The sequence below is a fragment of the Pimephales promelas genome, chromosome 3 (assembly GCF_988280905.1).
Source record: "Pimephales promelas chromosome 3, fPimPro1.hap1.1, whole genome shotgun sequence".
Classification (NCBI taxonomy): domain Eukaryota; kingdom Metazoa; phylum Chordata; class Actinopteri; order Cypriniformes; family Leuciscidae; genus Pimephales; species Pimephales promelas.
Window position 1 is genome coordinate 49,142,492 of NC_142771.1, and position 16,661 is coordinate 49,159,152.

The following is a 16,661-nucleotide window of genomic DNA, read 5'->3' on the forward strand; positions in this document are numbered from 1 at the left end:
ACACAATATTGAATGTAACATAAGCAAATCATTATTTGTCGTTATAATACTTATTAAAGCCACAAATACTTAAATTTATGGGTCTCCTTTGTTGCTTGGGCAGCCAGCCTGGGTTAGCAGTGACGCTTCTCATACCCCTTCGTTTGAAGTGTGCTCCCGAAAAATCTTCGTTTGAAGGGCTATCTGGCCCTTACCCCTAGCCCTCCCCCTCCAACCAAAAGAGAATTGGGACAGCCCTACCCCTTCACGTGGACGCGCAAAACGGAGGGGAAGGGGAAAGTGAAGGGGTAAGGGGTAGAATTGGGATTGGCCCTAAAATGTTCGACTTATAGTTGACTAAAACTAGACTAAATAAAAATGGGATGATGCCGACTAAATGTGATAAAAACTAACAAGCGATGCTGAAACTGGACTTAAACTGAAACTAAATTTAAAAATGGCTGGTAAAATTAACACTAATATATAGCCTATATATTTTTGCGCAGCATTTGACGTAGTCCTACAGTTCAAATGAACATTTTGGTGTTCAACTCTGCGTTTTACAAAATACAACAACCGTTAATTTTTCGTTTTGCAATTAGGCCAACGGATTAAATAAGGGGAAACGAATGAACACAAAAGTACACTGACTGGACATATACGAGGCAGAGTTCTTTTTTAAAATTCATAAATGATACAAGGAATAGCCTACTAGACAAAACCTCAAAGAAATGCCACAATCAAGACCGCGGAGCAGAAATGAGGGAGAAACACACAGAAACTCTGTGACTTTCCCTGCCATTAATGCTTGGATGACACACCACGTCTCCTCACACAAATAATAATAATGTCTAGTGCGGTGGCTGTGATATACCAACGTCCGTTGCCATCATTTTTGGAATGGCTTATCGCGAAAAGGAAAAAAAAATGTTTTAGTCGCATAACACCGTTAATAGAAACGCTGTCATTTCACAATATTTTTTTATCGACAATCAGAAAAAAAACGCAAAAAAGTTGTGCGCAAATATGTATTGACGCCACTTAACCGAGCAAAAAGGTTTCACTCGGTTATGCAATTTTAAACGGTTAACCATGGACACCTCTAGCATGTAGGCAAATGACCCTCTCTTTGATCTGAATAATTTATTGCCCTCTATAAGCGCAAATCGCTGGTGCTCAGAACTAATTGTTTTTTTTTTTTTTGTTTGATTAATTGTTTTATGTGTAATTTTTTTTGTTTGATTGATTAATTGTTTTATGTGTAATTTTTTTTGTTTGATTGATTAATTGTTTTATGTGTAATAAAAAAAAATAACTATGCCTACCTTTGTGTTTCATGAAAAAAAAAAAATGCATTTTTGAACCTGAAGGGCTCTACAAGCTGAGCGGACTATAAATATCTCCGGTTGCTAAATAAACCGTCAGGCAAGTTATCATTTGTAAAAAACTAGATTTAGCCTAATTAAAATATAAACTAATGTTTTAAAAAATGTTTTATTTGGCAAGTGACCATGGTATAAGCGGGTTAATGCCCTCCGAGGTGTCCATTGTCAGGTTTTAATGGACGACGGCGAGGCGTGAACCGGCCGACGCGCAGCGGAGGACGGGCATTAACCCTTACTAAATCTATAGTGTTTTCATAGTTTTATTTTGTTTTCAGAGATTGCCACTTGTCCCATTAATTTCCAATTGAATGTTAGCGAACTCTCAAAACGTATTAAAGCTAGGGTATACGATTTCAAAAATTGTTCATTATTAATAACCTCGTTTAGATGCTGGTTATGGTTATATAGAACAATCCTAACAATATGAATAGAAAAAAGAACGAAAAAAATCCATTCACTCTATTGGCTGTACAGCCGCAGAAAAGTTGACCAATGTAAGCTGTGCGGCCGCAAGTTTGAAGTTGAAATTCAAAGTGTAAATATTGTTTAAATGTGTAAACATGACGCCTGGCTTTGACGTTATTTAACTAACATAAGTTAACATTCTTTAAATATAAAAACCAGCGATCGACAGAGAGACGTAATAATACATCGACAAAATACATGTCACATTCGTAATATTCTATTTATTTTTGTTTTACTCACTCAGTCAGTCGTAACCGTCACACTCTTCCGTTTGAGTTGGTTGCTATTACGCTTGAGTATACTAACCGTTGATTGGCCCAAAACGCTCGACAATCCGAGCTTCTGATTGGCCCAAAACGCTCGACAAACGCTCGACAATCCGAGCTTTCTGATTGGCCCAAAACTGAAAAACGCTCGACAACCCGAGCTGCTGATTGGCCCAAAACTGAAAACGCTCGACAAACGCTCCACAATCCGAGCTTCTGATTGGCCCAAAACTGGAAATGCTCGATAAACGTTCAACAGCACGAGCTGCTGATTGGCAGGCATCCAGAGAAGATCGCAGGGCATAGAGCGAAAGGATGACACGCAAATCCGTGAAGCGCTCCATATTTTTGGCAGCTGTGATCAAGCCTCCTTCACTGGAATTGATTCATACCTTCTTGCCACAACTTATTTTCATTCTTGATCTCTTGTGTCAAGAACTGGTGCATCTCCAATGTCTATAGGGCACTCTCAGTTTTCCAGCATAGTGTTGTAACAGTTCCACTATTACAGGGGGTAATTTTCTCCCGGCCACTAGGGGTCATCGGGGAGAATGTTGTCTGGGACGTGGTTTCTTAAAAGTGGCAGAGATGAAATAGTAACACAGGTGCTATGGGGAGATGTTGATTTGATTGTGAGAGGGCCTCCACTACTGCATGGGATACAATGTTAAAGCAGAACTCAGCAACTGAAAGACTTCTTTGCTGATTTTGACTTTTTTTGTCGCATCTTTTAACCGCGAGCTCCCCCTACAGCTGTGGTCCGTATATTTCCCAACACTGTCGTAAAAAGTTCACTTGCGGCACCCTTCTCCCCCGTTCTACCTCACGTGCATTTGTTATAAACGGAGCCGGCCAACTGCGGAGCGTTGTGGAGCTACAGTATGCCTACCGAGGTGGGTAATACATCAAACACATTATCATAGAACATTGACGTACATTTTTTATTCTGTTATTAACTATAAAATGTAACACGGTTTGTATGGATAAAGCTAGCGAACGTTAAAGCTTATTATTATCATAACTATAGCCTGATTTACCTTCATTGGAACTGAGATTTTAAAGTTTAGTTTATAACGTTAATCGTGCTGAGAATCCTCAAGTTTCATTCTTTTATAAAGTACAATACATAATCTATAGTTTACAATGACTGTGTTTTACCAGTTATTATTGAACAATTGTAGGCCTGTCATAAAGGATTTAATCCCCTTGACTACAACATCAGATGTTAGCTTAATAATTTTGAGTTTTACGGTTGACTACACTATTTTTCCGTTTATGATAATATTACAGGAGCCAGGGGAGGAGCAGCGACAGTATCAACATTCAGCCTACCGCCAGTTTGTGCTTTGGCAGCATGGCCGCCTTGGAATAGGGAACAGGGTGGTCATCCCAAGCTGTTGCGTGTGGAAAATTAGAGACTGCTTTCCTGACCCAAGGGGTCAGTACACGGGATTTAGGGTGACACGTCATGTCTGAATATTTCATAATTTTTCCTTATTTATTATAAATACTTATTGTTACGACCCTTCTTAGTTTTTAACCGTCTAGGGATTTAGAAGGGGAACATTAATCATCCCTCGACACCCACCATAGAAAACACTGGGAAGTGACTGAGAGAAACAAAGGCAGTAGAATATTTAAGGTTATTTTATTATTGCTGGCCACAACCGGTCAAAATAGCTCTCCATAAAATATGTGTACAGCACACATATTCATGAAGAAACAATTCAAACAAATATTAACCAATCAATAAAGTAACATAAACATACCAGCAAATTATGTATTAATTCTGGGAAAAGAAAAGGGCAACTGGACAGTGCCAACTCAAAGAAATTAATAAAAAGAAAACAATCTTTCTTACCCGAATTTAATCTAACCTAATTAATAAAAAATAACATGTAGAAAAGAAAGATCTTCAACGTCCGAGACGTCGTATACTTCCCTACACTAACTAACCAAAACAAAAATACAAAAGTGGCACTTGTCCCTAAATCTAGTGTTTTTAAACAAAGAAAAAAACTACATGTGCGCAATGTATGTCACGTGACATCTTACCTGACCCTTTTCTTTTATCCCACTTTTAATAAAGCATTTACTCAAGTTCAGATAATGAGTAAAGGAGTTCAGGTTTAAGACACTCTAATTCACATGACAAACTTAATATAAACGAACTAAATCAATAATCAAACGAATGTCAACAAAACCGTAACAAAGGACTCAGCACACGGTTGCAGTTCACAAAACAAAAGGCTGGCCACACAATCGCGTTCAGGTGCTCCTTTTATAGTTCCCGCATCTCCTGATGATCCCCGTGATTGGATCGCTCTTTCCCTCCTCTCTGATGACAAGCCTCAGATCAGCCAATGACCGCAACCAAGACAACCAATCAGCGCTTCTCTGCGAAAGAGAAAGTAACACGGCAGAAACACGAAGAAACACAGAGACACCCAAAGTCGCAAACTCGTGTAATCGCCTTTATTCGTAACACTTATTTAAAACTTATAATAATATTTGGACATTTGAATAGAGACAGTTTTTTCATTGAATGTATTTATTTGAAATAAAATATATATTATTTAAACAAGTATCCATCATTTTTTTTACAATTTGTAAGAAACAACAATTCCTCCTGTGGTTTTGTGGGCGCAGTGTCCCCTCGTGACAGATGTTTTTGAACAAGCTCTGACGTGGGTGGTGGTGGCTCTGCAGAGGAAAGCAAACCAAGTCGCCTGGGATCATCTGCCCTTTTGGTGGTTTTGCGTGGCAGGCCGGTCCTACTCTTCAGCCTACTACCAAGAATGGCCTTCTGGAGGTCAGGGATGTACTTGTAATCCTTTTTCTCAACAAAATCAAGAGGACAGGCGTCACCTTTACACATTTGCTGTGTCCCAATGTGAAGGCTGCGTACTTCGAAGGCTGTAGACTTCGAAGGATGCAGTCTATTTGGCCTCCGAAGGACGCTTCATGTAGCCTTCGTGGGATTTCCTAATTGTGCAAACAGGTGTTCCCTATTACTGCTCCTGGCGCCAAGCAACGGAGCGAGAGTACAGCTGCCACCCTGATCATTCATTTAATGAAACTGAGTAAACAGCTATGGAGAAAGGCTATTGTCATTTTGTTGTTTTATATTTTACTGGAAATTTTATGTTTTATATTTTCCTGTCTTTAAATGAGGGGCAATATATATAAAATCACATAATTTCAATTCACATAACCACTAAAAAAATATTTAGAGTCATGTATTTTCGGCTCAAGAGTTGGCCAGAGCTGGTTTAATGCTAGAGGCTGCGTCCTGAATAGCCAGATTACACTGTAAACTGTTCAAATATTGGGTGTTAACCTACGTAAATATTGTAATGAAATAGCCTAAAAAATAATAATGATAAAACATAGGCACATATATAGCCAATAGCCTATTCAAATGTTAATCGTACCATACGATTTTGTAGGGTTTTCTTTTTATTGTCTAAATGGACCATGGTGAATATATTTATACAGGCTGTCAATCCTATTTGAATATTTTAAACCAAATATAAAAAGTCCAGTGCAAACGTCGTTACTCCCGCTCGTCGTCGTCAGCTGTCAGTCACAGTTGCTAGGCGACAAGAACAATCCTCCGCAGGCTAGACCGGTCCGAGCGCTTCAGGTGCGCACTTTGATATGGGACGAAGTTGAAGTTAGCAACAATTTGTTAATATTGTGACAATGGACCAACAATTTGTTACTTTAATTTTTAAAATAACCAGTGGAAGTCTGGGAGAATGTAAGGAACTTCATACTGCGATAGTATTCATGTACAAATGTGAAGTAGCCTACCCTTTTCCCTCACAGGACCACAACACTACACATTTTACATTAAACGACACAAAACAAAAGTATATTATAGTTTAAATGTATCAACCTTGCAAACACTCACAGACCCTTACAAAAATAAACAAATATCCAGAGCCATGAATTCTCTTTTGTGTACACATTTAAAGTTGCATAAAATAATGAAATAATGAATAATAAAGAAATACAATGTACAAGAAATGCAATACAAGGCTATAAAAGCCGTTTTCGCATTTCCACTTGACAAAACCATGCAATGCTGACGAATGAGTAAAGATGAATAATAAGAAGAAAAAAAACGAAAAAAAAACAAAAAAAAAACTTTTGGCTCTTAACACTGGTTTCTCTGGCTATTTGAGTAAATAAAAACATAATACTTTTACATTTAAATGTGAATTTGCCGTCCACCACTGAACTCTCGGCCACCCTTTTTTTAAATAAAAATGCTGTCGTCACCCGCGCAATGATTTATGGGGTAGGATCGGGTAGGATAGTCCGCGAAGTGTCCATTTATGTATCCTTCCTTTCACGGGGAAATGAAGGGTGCATTTGGCGTCGCTTTTGAATTAGGTAAGCCTTCGTCGCGCTGCAATGACGCAACCGGCCTTCGAATACGGCCTTCGGAGGATGCATAACTGAATTGGGACAGCCTTCATCCCACCGCGATGACGCAATCGGCCTTTAAATGCGGCCTTCGCGGATGCAGCCTTTGAATTGGGACGTACTTCGTCGCGCGGCTGTGACGCAATCGGTCTTCAAATACGGCCAACCGTCCTTCAAATACGGACTTCAGAGGATGCAGCCTTCACATTGGGACACAGCTATTGTATAAATTTTCTAAACAATATAAAACTAAAAGAACATTTATGACTATTGCTAATCCATTACGAAATCAAACAGTCTAGATATAGCAAACACATATTTTTGACCGATGCTAAAACACGAATGCAGAGACATATGTGATCAGTGTTATTAGACTTGGTTATTATGTACCACTACAAGGCCCGACGGAAAAATCATATATGACAATAGTTGTTTGTCAAGTTTGCCACATAGATAGAAGCAACCCAATACAACAGATAGCAATGTACCGTGCTCAAAACAAACACGTTGTCTCGCTAACGTAAGGCAATCAGCTTATACAGACAGTCATGGTTTGAACACATTTATAAACACAAACAAGAATAAGTAATAAATAAAACAAACACTTACTTACAATTGCATTAGCAGAAACGCAAGGTCCGCATCTGTTCTGCATTCTTCATTTTCTTTTAGCTCTCGCCACTCGGTGAATGCACGACCAATGTTGACTCTTGTACGGTCCCTGGCACGGTCAAAAAGTTTTTTCCTCTCTTTCACGTCCTCCGCCGATAACCGTCTCTTCAGTCTTTTCGCTGAAACATTATCCATCGTCGCTTGTATTATTACTCAGGTTACTTCTAGCTAGTTTTGAGGTGGGCGTGTGTGTGTTGAATTGCCGTAAAGCAGCTCGTGTTTCGCACTCGTTCTCGTTTTGCTTCTCGCGAGACTTCCGATTTTTATTTTGCCGGGACGGTAGTCCTCATGTTGCAAGGTTGTTTTTTTGCCTGGGAACGCTGGGGGGAGCTGGTAAAGTCAACCAATATCACCAGAACAGGTTGTTTAACCATCCAAATGATTTCTAGATGGCTTTATTATGTTAAATAAGTTACCAAGTTCCCCTTTAAGTGAATGTATTGTATGCTTGAAATGTGATGTTTTGACATATTGCTAAACATTGAAAGAGTATTTATTTACTTGTTGTTTGGAGTCTGTAGAAAACGCCCTGCAGGAATGAGAAAAGTGGCTACAATAAAAAGGGAATGAAAGGACTGTGGATGAAAGTGGATTTTGATTTCTTCCATACACCATTTTTGGATTGGATTTATTCTACTACTATTCCTTGGACATCAGACTTTTCAAACCAAATTCAGCAGAGACTTGGACTAGGACTTTCATGCATCTTTGGAGTCAAACAGATAAGTCATGCTTTATGTGGTTGCCTAAGTAATGTTGTCTATGGGATTGAGGGGTATTTAAAGGAATGGGTTCTTTTCTTTTTCTTTTGGTTTCTTTTCAATGTTTTGTGAATTTATATGGTTATTTTTGAAGGTCTTTATTTTTTTCATTTCACTATGTAGTTAAGCAGCATTAAATGGGTCAGATGGTTCTGGTGTGATTTGTAATTGACAATTTTTAATAGGTAGAACCCCTTTCTTTTGTGTAGCCTTTACCTAGGTATAGCAGGGAGTTGGTTAGTGTGTCCACTCCCTTTCTTCAGCAGATGCCGACAGGGAACAGGGTTTGACCCCATAGGCGATATCTTTTCCCTTCAAGGTTGAGTCACAGAACATCACTGGAACAGAACAATACTTCCACACAGAGCAAACTTGAACTAATATCAACTTCTACTTATGATTAGTTTTGACAATTGCGTCATATAGTGACCAGCAGTGCTGTATGTATATATATATATATATATATATGGAAATATTTTTTTGATATTGAAATAAAAATTATCAATTACATATCAGTTGTTGATGATGATTGTATAGATGCAGAAAACACCAAACAGCAGCAGCAGTAGACTACAGTGTGAAATAGATTATTTATTTCAAAATACAATACAATAAAACAGTGGTATTGATGCAGACAGTGGTATTGAGAAAGACAGTGGTATTGATGCAGATAGTGGTATTGATGCAGAACAGTGGTATTGATGCAGACAGTGGTATTGGTGGTATTGATGCAGACAGTGGTAGTGGTGGTATTGATGCAGACAGTGGTATTGGTGGTATTAATGCAGAAGAGTGGTATTGATGCAGACAGTGGTATTGGTGGTATTGATGCAGACAGTGGTATTGAGAACAGTGGTATTGATGCAGACAGTGGTATTGAGAACAGTGGTATTGATGCAGACAGTGGTATTGGTGGTATTGATGCAGACAGTGGTATTGAGAACAGTGGTATTGATGCAGACAGTGGTATTGGTGGTATTAATGCAGAACAGTGGTATTGATGCAGACAGTGGTATTGAGAGCAGTGGTATTGATGCAGACAGTGGTATTGAGAACAGTGGTATTGATGCAGACAGTGGTATTGATGCAGAACAGTGGCATTGATATAATATAAGGGCTCATTACAGACATGCATGGATACATAATGCAGCAGCATACAGTGTGAAGTACCAACTTTGTTCAACATACCCACATGTCCAAAAGACCTATATAACTTGTCAGCGCATATAATCAGAACAGCACAAATGCATGACAATGTGTTATACAGGTGTGAATGGGACAGACAATGTTATCTTTTCTTTTTCTTAAGCCATATGATAGGCAGAAGACACACAGTATAGGCCTATAAAACTTGTCAGTGCAAAGAATCAGTATAGTACAAAGGCATGGCAATGTTATACAGGTGTGAATGGGATACACAATGTTTTTTCAAGCATAGTGTCACTGTGCTGTAGAAAAATTGTGACAGGTGTGGACCGGTGTTTGTAAGAACCCTCCACACCGCGGCAAGGTCCCGGTCCATGTGGAGGGTAAAGTCAATGTCTTTAAAAATAAACAAAAAAAAAAAAAAAAAACACAAACAACTATATACACCTGCCCCAGCGAGAATGCAAAATCAGTCCGGGGCTCGACCCTTTTCCTTGTCCTTCATCTCCCTCAGCCACTCCTCCACACTCTTACCCGCTGCGGCGGCAGAGCAAAAATGTACATTGCCGTAGCGGGTGTGTCCAGTCTCCCTCTGCTTTGGCTGGCCGCATGTCCTGCACTTTTGTTCTTGTGGCATGCCGGCCCGGGCAGCAACGACTGCTCCTGCTCCTGCTGCTGCCCTCTGCTCAGCCCTCTTCCTCCTCAGCCACTCAGTTTTGTACACAGAGCGAGGCTGAGGAGGGGGAGCAGGAGGTGCTGCCTGCACTGCTTGTTGTCCTTGCTGTCCTGGCAGCAGCTGCAGTGCAGGCAGAGGGCCGGCGTGATGTGCGGCGGCCAGAGGCAGAGGGAGGATGTGTGGAGCTGGCGTTGTCCGAGGGAGCGTCGGTATGGGGAGCACCCTTACGCTCTGCTGGGGCAGTGAGAGGTCCAGAAAGAGAGGCTGTGTTGTTGAAAAAGGTCCTGTTGCAGCCGCAGCAGCTGGTGGTATGGCCAGGACAACAGCTGAGGGGGCAGGCGGTAAAGGCGCCAGTGGGCGCACTGGTGCTGGCAAAACAGGCACCGGTGCTGCCACAGCCGGTGCTGCTGCCGGAGGTCCCACTGCTGTCGTCGCCTGGCCTGTTGCCTCAAGCTTTCCACACCAGGTATACTGGTGCGGCTTGGCTTCGCTGCCATGAAGCGCCCCTGAGCTGGCCTGTCCCTGTAGCGGGGAGGGTAAACTACTCGGGCCCTGTCGTACGGTGACAGGGCCTCGTAGAGCCTGATAAGCTCATCTACCCTCCCCTCGGACAAGGCCGGGTCGTGACGCAACCCCACCAAGGCCGTGGCCAACTGGACCACGGCCAGGTACCCTGGCTGGTCATCTGGTCCTCTGTAGTCCTGCAGACACACAAGAAAAAGAAAGAAATAAGTCAGTTGGATAGAACAGAGCAAGCGCCGTTTTTGGTGATGCGGGATGCACTACAGTCGTGCTTACCTCAGCAGCCTGCTGAGGCTCTGGCGAGGACCGGCCGGGGGAGTGGGGTGCGGGCTCGGGGGCACCGGTCGGACTGGATGGCTCGGGCGCGGGTGCGTCAGCCGGTCGCCCTGACCGCGGGTCCGTCAGAGGATCTAGGAACTCGCCAGGCACGTGGAGGGTGAGGTCATCCACCTCCTGGCCGTCGGCGAGCTCGTCATCCTCGACGAGATGGGGAACGTCCCCCCCCGCGTCCGGAATGTCAGGGTCCAAGCTGACGTCCTGCAGCACTCTGCCCGTCTGGGAGTACAGGTACTCGATGCCGATGAGTTCCCCTGAAGTACAACAACAGTCAGTCAGGTACAAGTATCATTCAGTGTGGACACGTGTAAGCGCGGTGGCTTGAGTGTTCTTACCAGTGTACTCCCTGGGCTTGGTGTAATCCTTGACCACACTCACGCCAAGCACCCTTTGGCTGAGCTGATCAAGAGAGTGCTGCAGGGGGCCATTGTAGGAGCGGAGCAGCGGCCGTCCCTCCTGTGCCACGGACGCCGCCCTGTCTGTGTTCCACCGCGTCAACCCCTCCAGGAGAAATGCCTGGAAGTGCCAGGGATTGGCACTTTCTCCTGCGGAGGAACACAGATCTGTTTAGCAGTTTATTCAGTGCACACAATGTGAACGACAGCGAGTCGATGACAGTGAAAGATTGACGTGACAGTGAAACGTGTGGTCTACCTGGAATGAAGCGGTTGAGATGCAGGTGGAACGACTCCAGGGACGTGGAGCCTCGTGCACAACGGTACACCGGCAGGCTGATCCCCCCCTTGGTCATCCTGCCGGTCTCAGTGTACAGCTCCACGCCCGGCGGGTCCTGGATGCACTGGAGGTGGCGCCGCTGCTCCTTCCAGATCTTCTGGATGCGGTCTTGGTCCAGCAGGGAAATCCCCATGGTGTCTCGTCCGCTGGCACCGCCGAAGGTTTCCAGGAGGTCACCGATCAGCCGCTCCGTCTCCGCCGCTCCACGCGTGCGGCGACGGCAATGGAGAGCCATGTTCTTGCGGCTGACGTGCCTCCACACTCCGGCGTCGGACGAGAAGGTCATCCCCTGCGCCTCAAGCATCCTCTTCGTAGCTTTGAGCAACCGGGCTGTGTCCTCTGGGTCCCACAGGAAGATGCACGAAGACAGCTGCTGCAGGAAGGGTTTATACAGCTGGTGGCTCTCAGTGGTGACACCTGTTATGGAAAAATGCATGTTATATCAAAAGTTATGGAACCATGATGTCTCTTACTGAAATGCTATTTGTTTAATTATTGTTATTGCCACAACACACCTGACGCAAACCGGCGCATCAGGTGCCAGATGTCCAGCCGGACCACCAGCTTGTCCCACTTCCCGAACACGTCAGCTGCCTTGGATCTCCCGTGGGACGAACAACAGTCCCGGTCGACGTAGAGGAGCTGAGGTGGCTCCACCCCAGCGTCCCGATACCGCCGCATCAACCCCTCAGCCATGGGCAACAGGCCGGCACCCTCGGTGTCCGTGAGCACGGAAATGAGCACCTGTCCGTGCTCGTTGCCGACGTTCGTTGCCCATGCTGCGGTCTGGGCGGCAGCACCGGAGAGCTTCCGGGTCACCTGTTTTAAAGGATAAAGCATCTCAGTAAGGCTGCACGCACATAGCCAGAGCATGATACTCCACACCACACTTATTTATATATATATATATATATATATATTAGTATATATATTAGTATTTATATTAGTATGTATGTCGAGTGAGCGCGTGTTAAATTAGTATGTATGTCGATAATAGTACAAACTATATAGTGTATATACATATATAGCACCACATTTACCTTCTTGGTAGAGTCCATCTTCAAAACCCTACCAAAGACGGAGGTGACCCGGGCCTTCACGTCCTCCAGGCGGGAGAGGATGTCGTGGCAGTACACCAATAACAGCCACGCGTACTGGGGCACGGGTGGCGGTTTTGGTGGTGGGGTGCACATGCGCACGACACCCTGCGACGTGAAGGGCTCCATGACGCTGAGGTAGTGTATGGACCGCCGCATCCAGGCCTCTGTGTGTGCCTCACAGAGTTTTTTGTACAGCTGCGTGGCGCTGTTCCCCCGAGTACGCTCACGCAGCTGGATGATTACCCGCCGGTCGCAGGCAAGTCTACAGAGAGGAGTACATCATGTGTTACACAAGAGCCACACGACGACACAACAAGGTTTTTAGACAGATACTTACTTGTAGGTGAGGATTGCCGGGAAGAGGGCGCGATGCCCCTCACCCAGCTGACCCACGACCTCCTGCGACCAGGCAGCTACCTTCCTCTTACACCGACGGCACTCCAGGTACTCGGTGGCCATCAAGTACCAGCCGTCGATGTCCAGGACCCTCCGGATGGTCCTGTAGAGCCCACACTTTGTGAGGGCCCTATTACAGCATGTCGGCCGGACGCCCCACAGACGCAGGGGCACCCAGAGGAACAGCCGACACGCGAAGAAGGCAGCTGGTGAGGCGGGTGGCTGAGAGTAACTCGGCCGGGGCTGAGGAGGGTCCCACCACAGCTTGAGGTCTGTGGTGAGTTTGGTCCTCCCCTCGCTGTCTGGCTTGAACAGCTCCCGGCCGATCCACTCCTGCTCTTCCACGGTGAGAGCTGTCCGCCAGCTCTCAGGCAACCGGGACTGTGAGAAAAAAAAAAGAACACAACCAAACAAACAAACAGTCAGGAGGCTGAGAGGAGGTGCTACATGCAGATTGACAGTCAACTTCACTGAGTTGTGCCGTCCATGAGTACGGGCCAGGTGTGTGAGCGTGTGTTTGTACCTCAGCCGAAGCAGGAGTGGGTGTTGCGGGCTGCTCCACTTTCCTCTCCTTCCTCTTCCTCTTTGCCGGCGCTGGTGCCAGGGTGGCCTCCCCGGATGGCGTCTCCTCCACGGAGACGCGACAGGGCTCCTCCCTGGTCAACGCCGGAGCCCGCGCAGGAAACGCGAGGCTAGGTGGAGCAGCCGCAACTTGAGGTGGTGGTGGTGGTGGGGGAGGGATGTAGGACAGTGCCGGAGGAGGTGGGGATGGAGGCCTCACCACCAGCGGGAGCGTCTGAAGGACCTGTACGTGAGCTGCAGACACATTCACACACACACACACACACACAACAAAATGGCATCAGCCACAGGCAGGCAAGACTAAGTGAGACGTGCAGCATGCCAGTGATTAGATGACGTGCAGCATACCAGTAATTAAATGGTGTGTAGCATGCAAGTGAATAGATGACATACAGCATGCCAGTGATAGAGCAGATGGTTTAGTGCTACAAGGTGGATGTTGAGAGGTGAAGCAGGGCCAAGTGAAGCAAATCTACATTACCACTACGTTCTACACATCTACCACCGACAAAGACGGCTACATTACCTTCCAAACTTACCTTTGATCTTCAAGCATCAGCTGTAGAGACCAGTAAATGAAACCATTACAGTTAATGCTAAAATACTGGCAGAATAATATATATTGAGGGCAAATGTTGCAGTGTGACACGTCCAGTGTGGTGCCAATTACCCGTTTCTAAGTCAGTGGCCATCTGGACCAGTTCCTCGTCCGTCACCTCTGTGGGGGGGGAAGGCGGCGGAACCGAGGGGCGCTGGTCTCTGGCGGATGTAGACACCGCTGTGGGGTGGGAGGGCAATGGTTAGTTAATCCTTTACACCGAACCACTGTTGTGTTAAAGAGAAAGAAAGAGATATACCTGGAACTGCAGGCCGTGCTGGTGTGGTCATCAGCTTCCTGACCTTGGCCTGCAGCTCACCTGGGGCCATTGGACGCCTTCCCAGTAGGGCCGAGAACATGGGAGCGGTCGGCTTGCGTGGCGGCAGCCCGGTGGAAGCAGCAGCCTTGCTGGGGCCACTGCTGCTGCTGCTGCTGCTCAGAGGTGGGGGGGTAGCAGCCACCTCTGCCGACTGCTCCTTGTCTCGGCCCAGGATGTACTTCCTGGCGGCGTCCATTGAGGTCCCAGGCTGCGGTATCTTCCGCCGAAGCCACTTGACAAAGCTGCAAGACAATGATCAAAGATTAACACGCATATCAACAAGTCACAGCACCCTGCCCTTCACCACAACTGGACTTACGTCTTCTGCTTTTTTCCTGTAGACTCGTACAGGTCCTTCAGGGTGGCCTCCTTGAAGTCCCCAAAGCCAACAAGCGCCTCGCCCTCACACCCGGGCTGAGTGGCACGGGCCCGGGCCTCCTCGTGCACCCGGTGGAACCTCAGCTGCTCCACAAAAGCAGGGTGGGCGCACGAGTACCGGGCGAGTGCGTCCTTGTTGGCCATAAGGGGGCTGTCGGAGGCACTTTTCTCCCGCTCCCGCTGGTGGCTGGCAACCAACTGCGTGATGTAGCCCACGTCGTTCTCCAGGAGCCAACGGAAAGTTTGACCCTGGTACTTCCCAAACTGGATGCTGTGGCAGCCCAGCACCAGCATGGGGTCACCAGGGTCACCGCCCTTGGAGACGACGTGGGCTTGGGCCTCCTTCTCCACCTCCTCCGGCTTCTTGGCCCTCGCAGCAGCGGCGGTCCCGCGTGGCCCCTTAGAGGCGATGAAGGCCAACGCCTCATCAGAGGCCCGCAGGATAAGCTGCTGCGAGGCCGTGAATTTTAAATTTGCTAAAGACATATCTTCAACAACAAATGGCACAGCACAGCATTAGATGAGCATTACAGGTTAAACTAGCAGCTATATATTAATTGCCATATTAACAGGACTATCACACATAAGATTAATGATATACAAGAACTACACATTCACTATTATTGAAATATTAACGTTAACAAATTAATAATCAACAGGTAAATAATGACCCCAGGGTGCATTGGCAGCCATTAAATAAACAGGCTTATTGTTAATGCATAAAAGATACACTTAAACTTTATATTTGATTTCACGTGGTGATATTATAATCTTAAGGGTCTAAAGATACTAAATGTATAGTCTTTTCATAATTTAATTTTGTTTTCAGAGATCGCCACATGTTGTCCCATTAATTTTCAATGGATTGCATTACATTACATGTTAGCGATCTCTCAAAACGTATTAAATCTTTGATCAGACAAGTGTAAATATTGTTTAAATGTGTAAACAGGACGCCTGACGTTGACGTTAATTAACTAACATACGTTAACGTTTCTTTAAATATAAAAACCAGTGATCGACGGAGAGACGTAATAATACATCGACAAATTCCATGTCAGTACATTGTAAAAGTACTCTGGGAAGACAATGTCTGTACATTCGTAATATTCTATTTATTTTTGTTTTACTCACTCAGTCAGTCGTAACCGTCACACTCTTCCGTTTGAGTTGGTTGCTATGACGCTTGAGTATACTAACCGTTTATTGGCCCAAAACGCTCGACAAAAGCTTGAGTATACTAACCGTTGATTGGCCCAAAACGCTCGACAAACGCTCGACAATCCGAGCTTTCTGATTGGCCCATAACTGAAAACGCTCGACAATCCGAGCTTTCTGATTGGCCCAAAACTGAAAACGCTCGACAAAGGCTCGACAGCACGAGCTGCTGATTGGCCGGCATCCAGAGAAGATCGCGGGACATAGAGCGCAAAGCTTCCCCATCATTTTTCTCTGTTTGTGCGCAGGCGCATTAGCGCCTTCGCGCATGCCCAGTCGCACAAACGAGGTACAAACGAGACCATCAAAACGTAGGATCGAATCCCGCCCGAAGCACAAATATCAAACATTATTTTTTTACATATATCATGCCTATTTCATGTGTATACGTTAAGGTAACATGACGTGTATTATTTGTTTAACCTTTTTCTGCATAGATATTAAAATCTGTTGTGTTAAACATTATATTTGTGTTAAACATTATATTGTATTTATATTGTTTCACCTTTTTCTGCATAGACATTAACATGTATGTTAAATAATATATTGTATTCACATTGTCTAACCTTTTTATATTGTTTCACCCTTTTCTGGATAGATATTAAAATTTGTTGTTGAACATATTGTATTTATATTGTTTCACCTTTTTCTGCACATTATATATATATATATATATATATATATATATATATA

General features: G+C 45.0%; 2 protein-coding genes across 3 annotated transcripts; both read right to left on the bottom strand.

Annotated features, from left to right (window-relative positions):
* Positions 1-9,542: 9,542 nt before the first annotated feature.
* LOC148995417 (uncharacterized) lies at positions 9,543-13,953 on the bottom strand. The gene is made up of 11 exons (XM_089128072.1): positions 13,950-13,953; positions 13,397-13,689; positions 12,815-13,254; positions 12,418-12,739; positions 11,893-12,196; positions 11,297-11,794; positions 10,978-11,187; positions 10,583-10,896; positions 10,248-10,485; positions 9,914-10,191; positions 9,543-9,868 (listed from the first exon to the last, which is right to left on the bottom strand). The coding sequence occupies exons 1-11, from the start codon at positions 13,951-13,953 to the stop codon at positions 9,578-9,580; spliced, it is 3,192 nt and encodes a 1,063-aa protein (XP_088984198.1). The 3' UTR covers positions 9,543-9,577.
* LOC148995418 (uncharacterized) lies at positions 13,562-16,176 on the bottom strand. Of its 2 annotated transcripts, XM_089128971.1 has the most exons (5): positions 14,692-16,176; positions 14,313-14,614; positions 14,126-14,233; positions 13,995-14,014; positions 13,562-13,689 (listed from the first exon to the last, which is right to left on the bottom strand). In XM_089128971.1, the coding sequence occupies exons 1-4, from the start codon at positions 15,234-15,236 to the stop codon at positions 14,004-14,006; spliced, it is 966 nt and encodes a 321-aa protein (XP_088985097.1). In that variant the 5' UTR covers positions 15,237-16,176; the 3' UTR covers positions 13,562-13,689; positions 13,995-14,003. The 2 variants fall into 2 exon arrangements, with proteins under 2 accessions (XP_088985097.1, XP_088985096.1); XM_089128970.1 differs by lacking the exon at positions 13,562-13,689 and having other exon boundaries at positions 13,733-14,014.
* Positions 16,177-16,661: the final 485 nt, after the last annotated feature.

Bases quoted from the DNA above. Each gene is read 5' to 3' on its own strand.
- LOC148995417 (XM_089128072.1), bottom strand. The intron at 13,255-13,396 runs GTACAAACACAC...TTTTTCTCACAG, and splicing joins CCACTCCTGCTTCGGCTGAG to TCCCGGTTGCCTGAGAGCTG. The intron at 10,897-10,977 runs GTAAGAACACTC...GTTGTACTTCAG, and splicing joins CAAGCCCAGGGAGTACACTG to GGGAACTCATCGGCATCGAG.
- LOC148995418 (XM_089128971.1), bottom strand. From the start codon at position 15,236: ATGTCTTTAGCAAATTTAAAATTCACGGCCTCGCAGCAGCTTATCCTG. The intron at 14,615-14,691 runs GTAAGTCCAGTT...ATTGTCTTGCAG, and splicing joins ACAGGAAAAAAGCAGAAGAC to CTTTGTCAAGTGGCTTCGGC. The intron at 14,234-14,312 runs GTATATCTCTTT...CCCACCCCACAG, and splicing joins AGCACGGCCTGCAGTTCCAG to CGGTGTCTACATCCGCCAGA.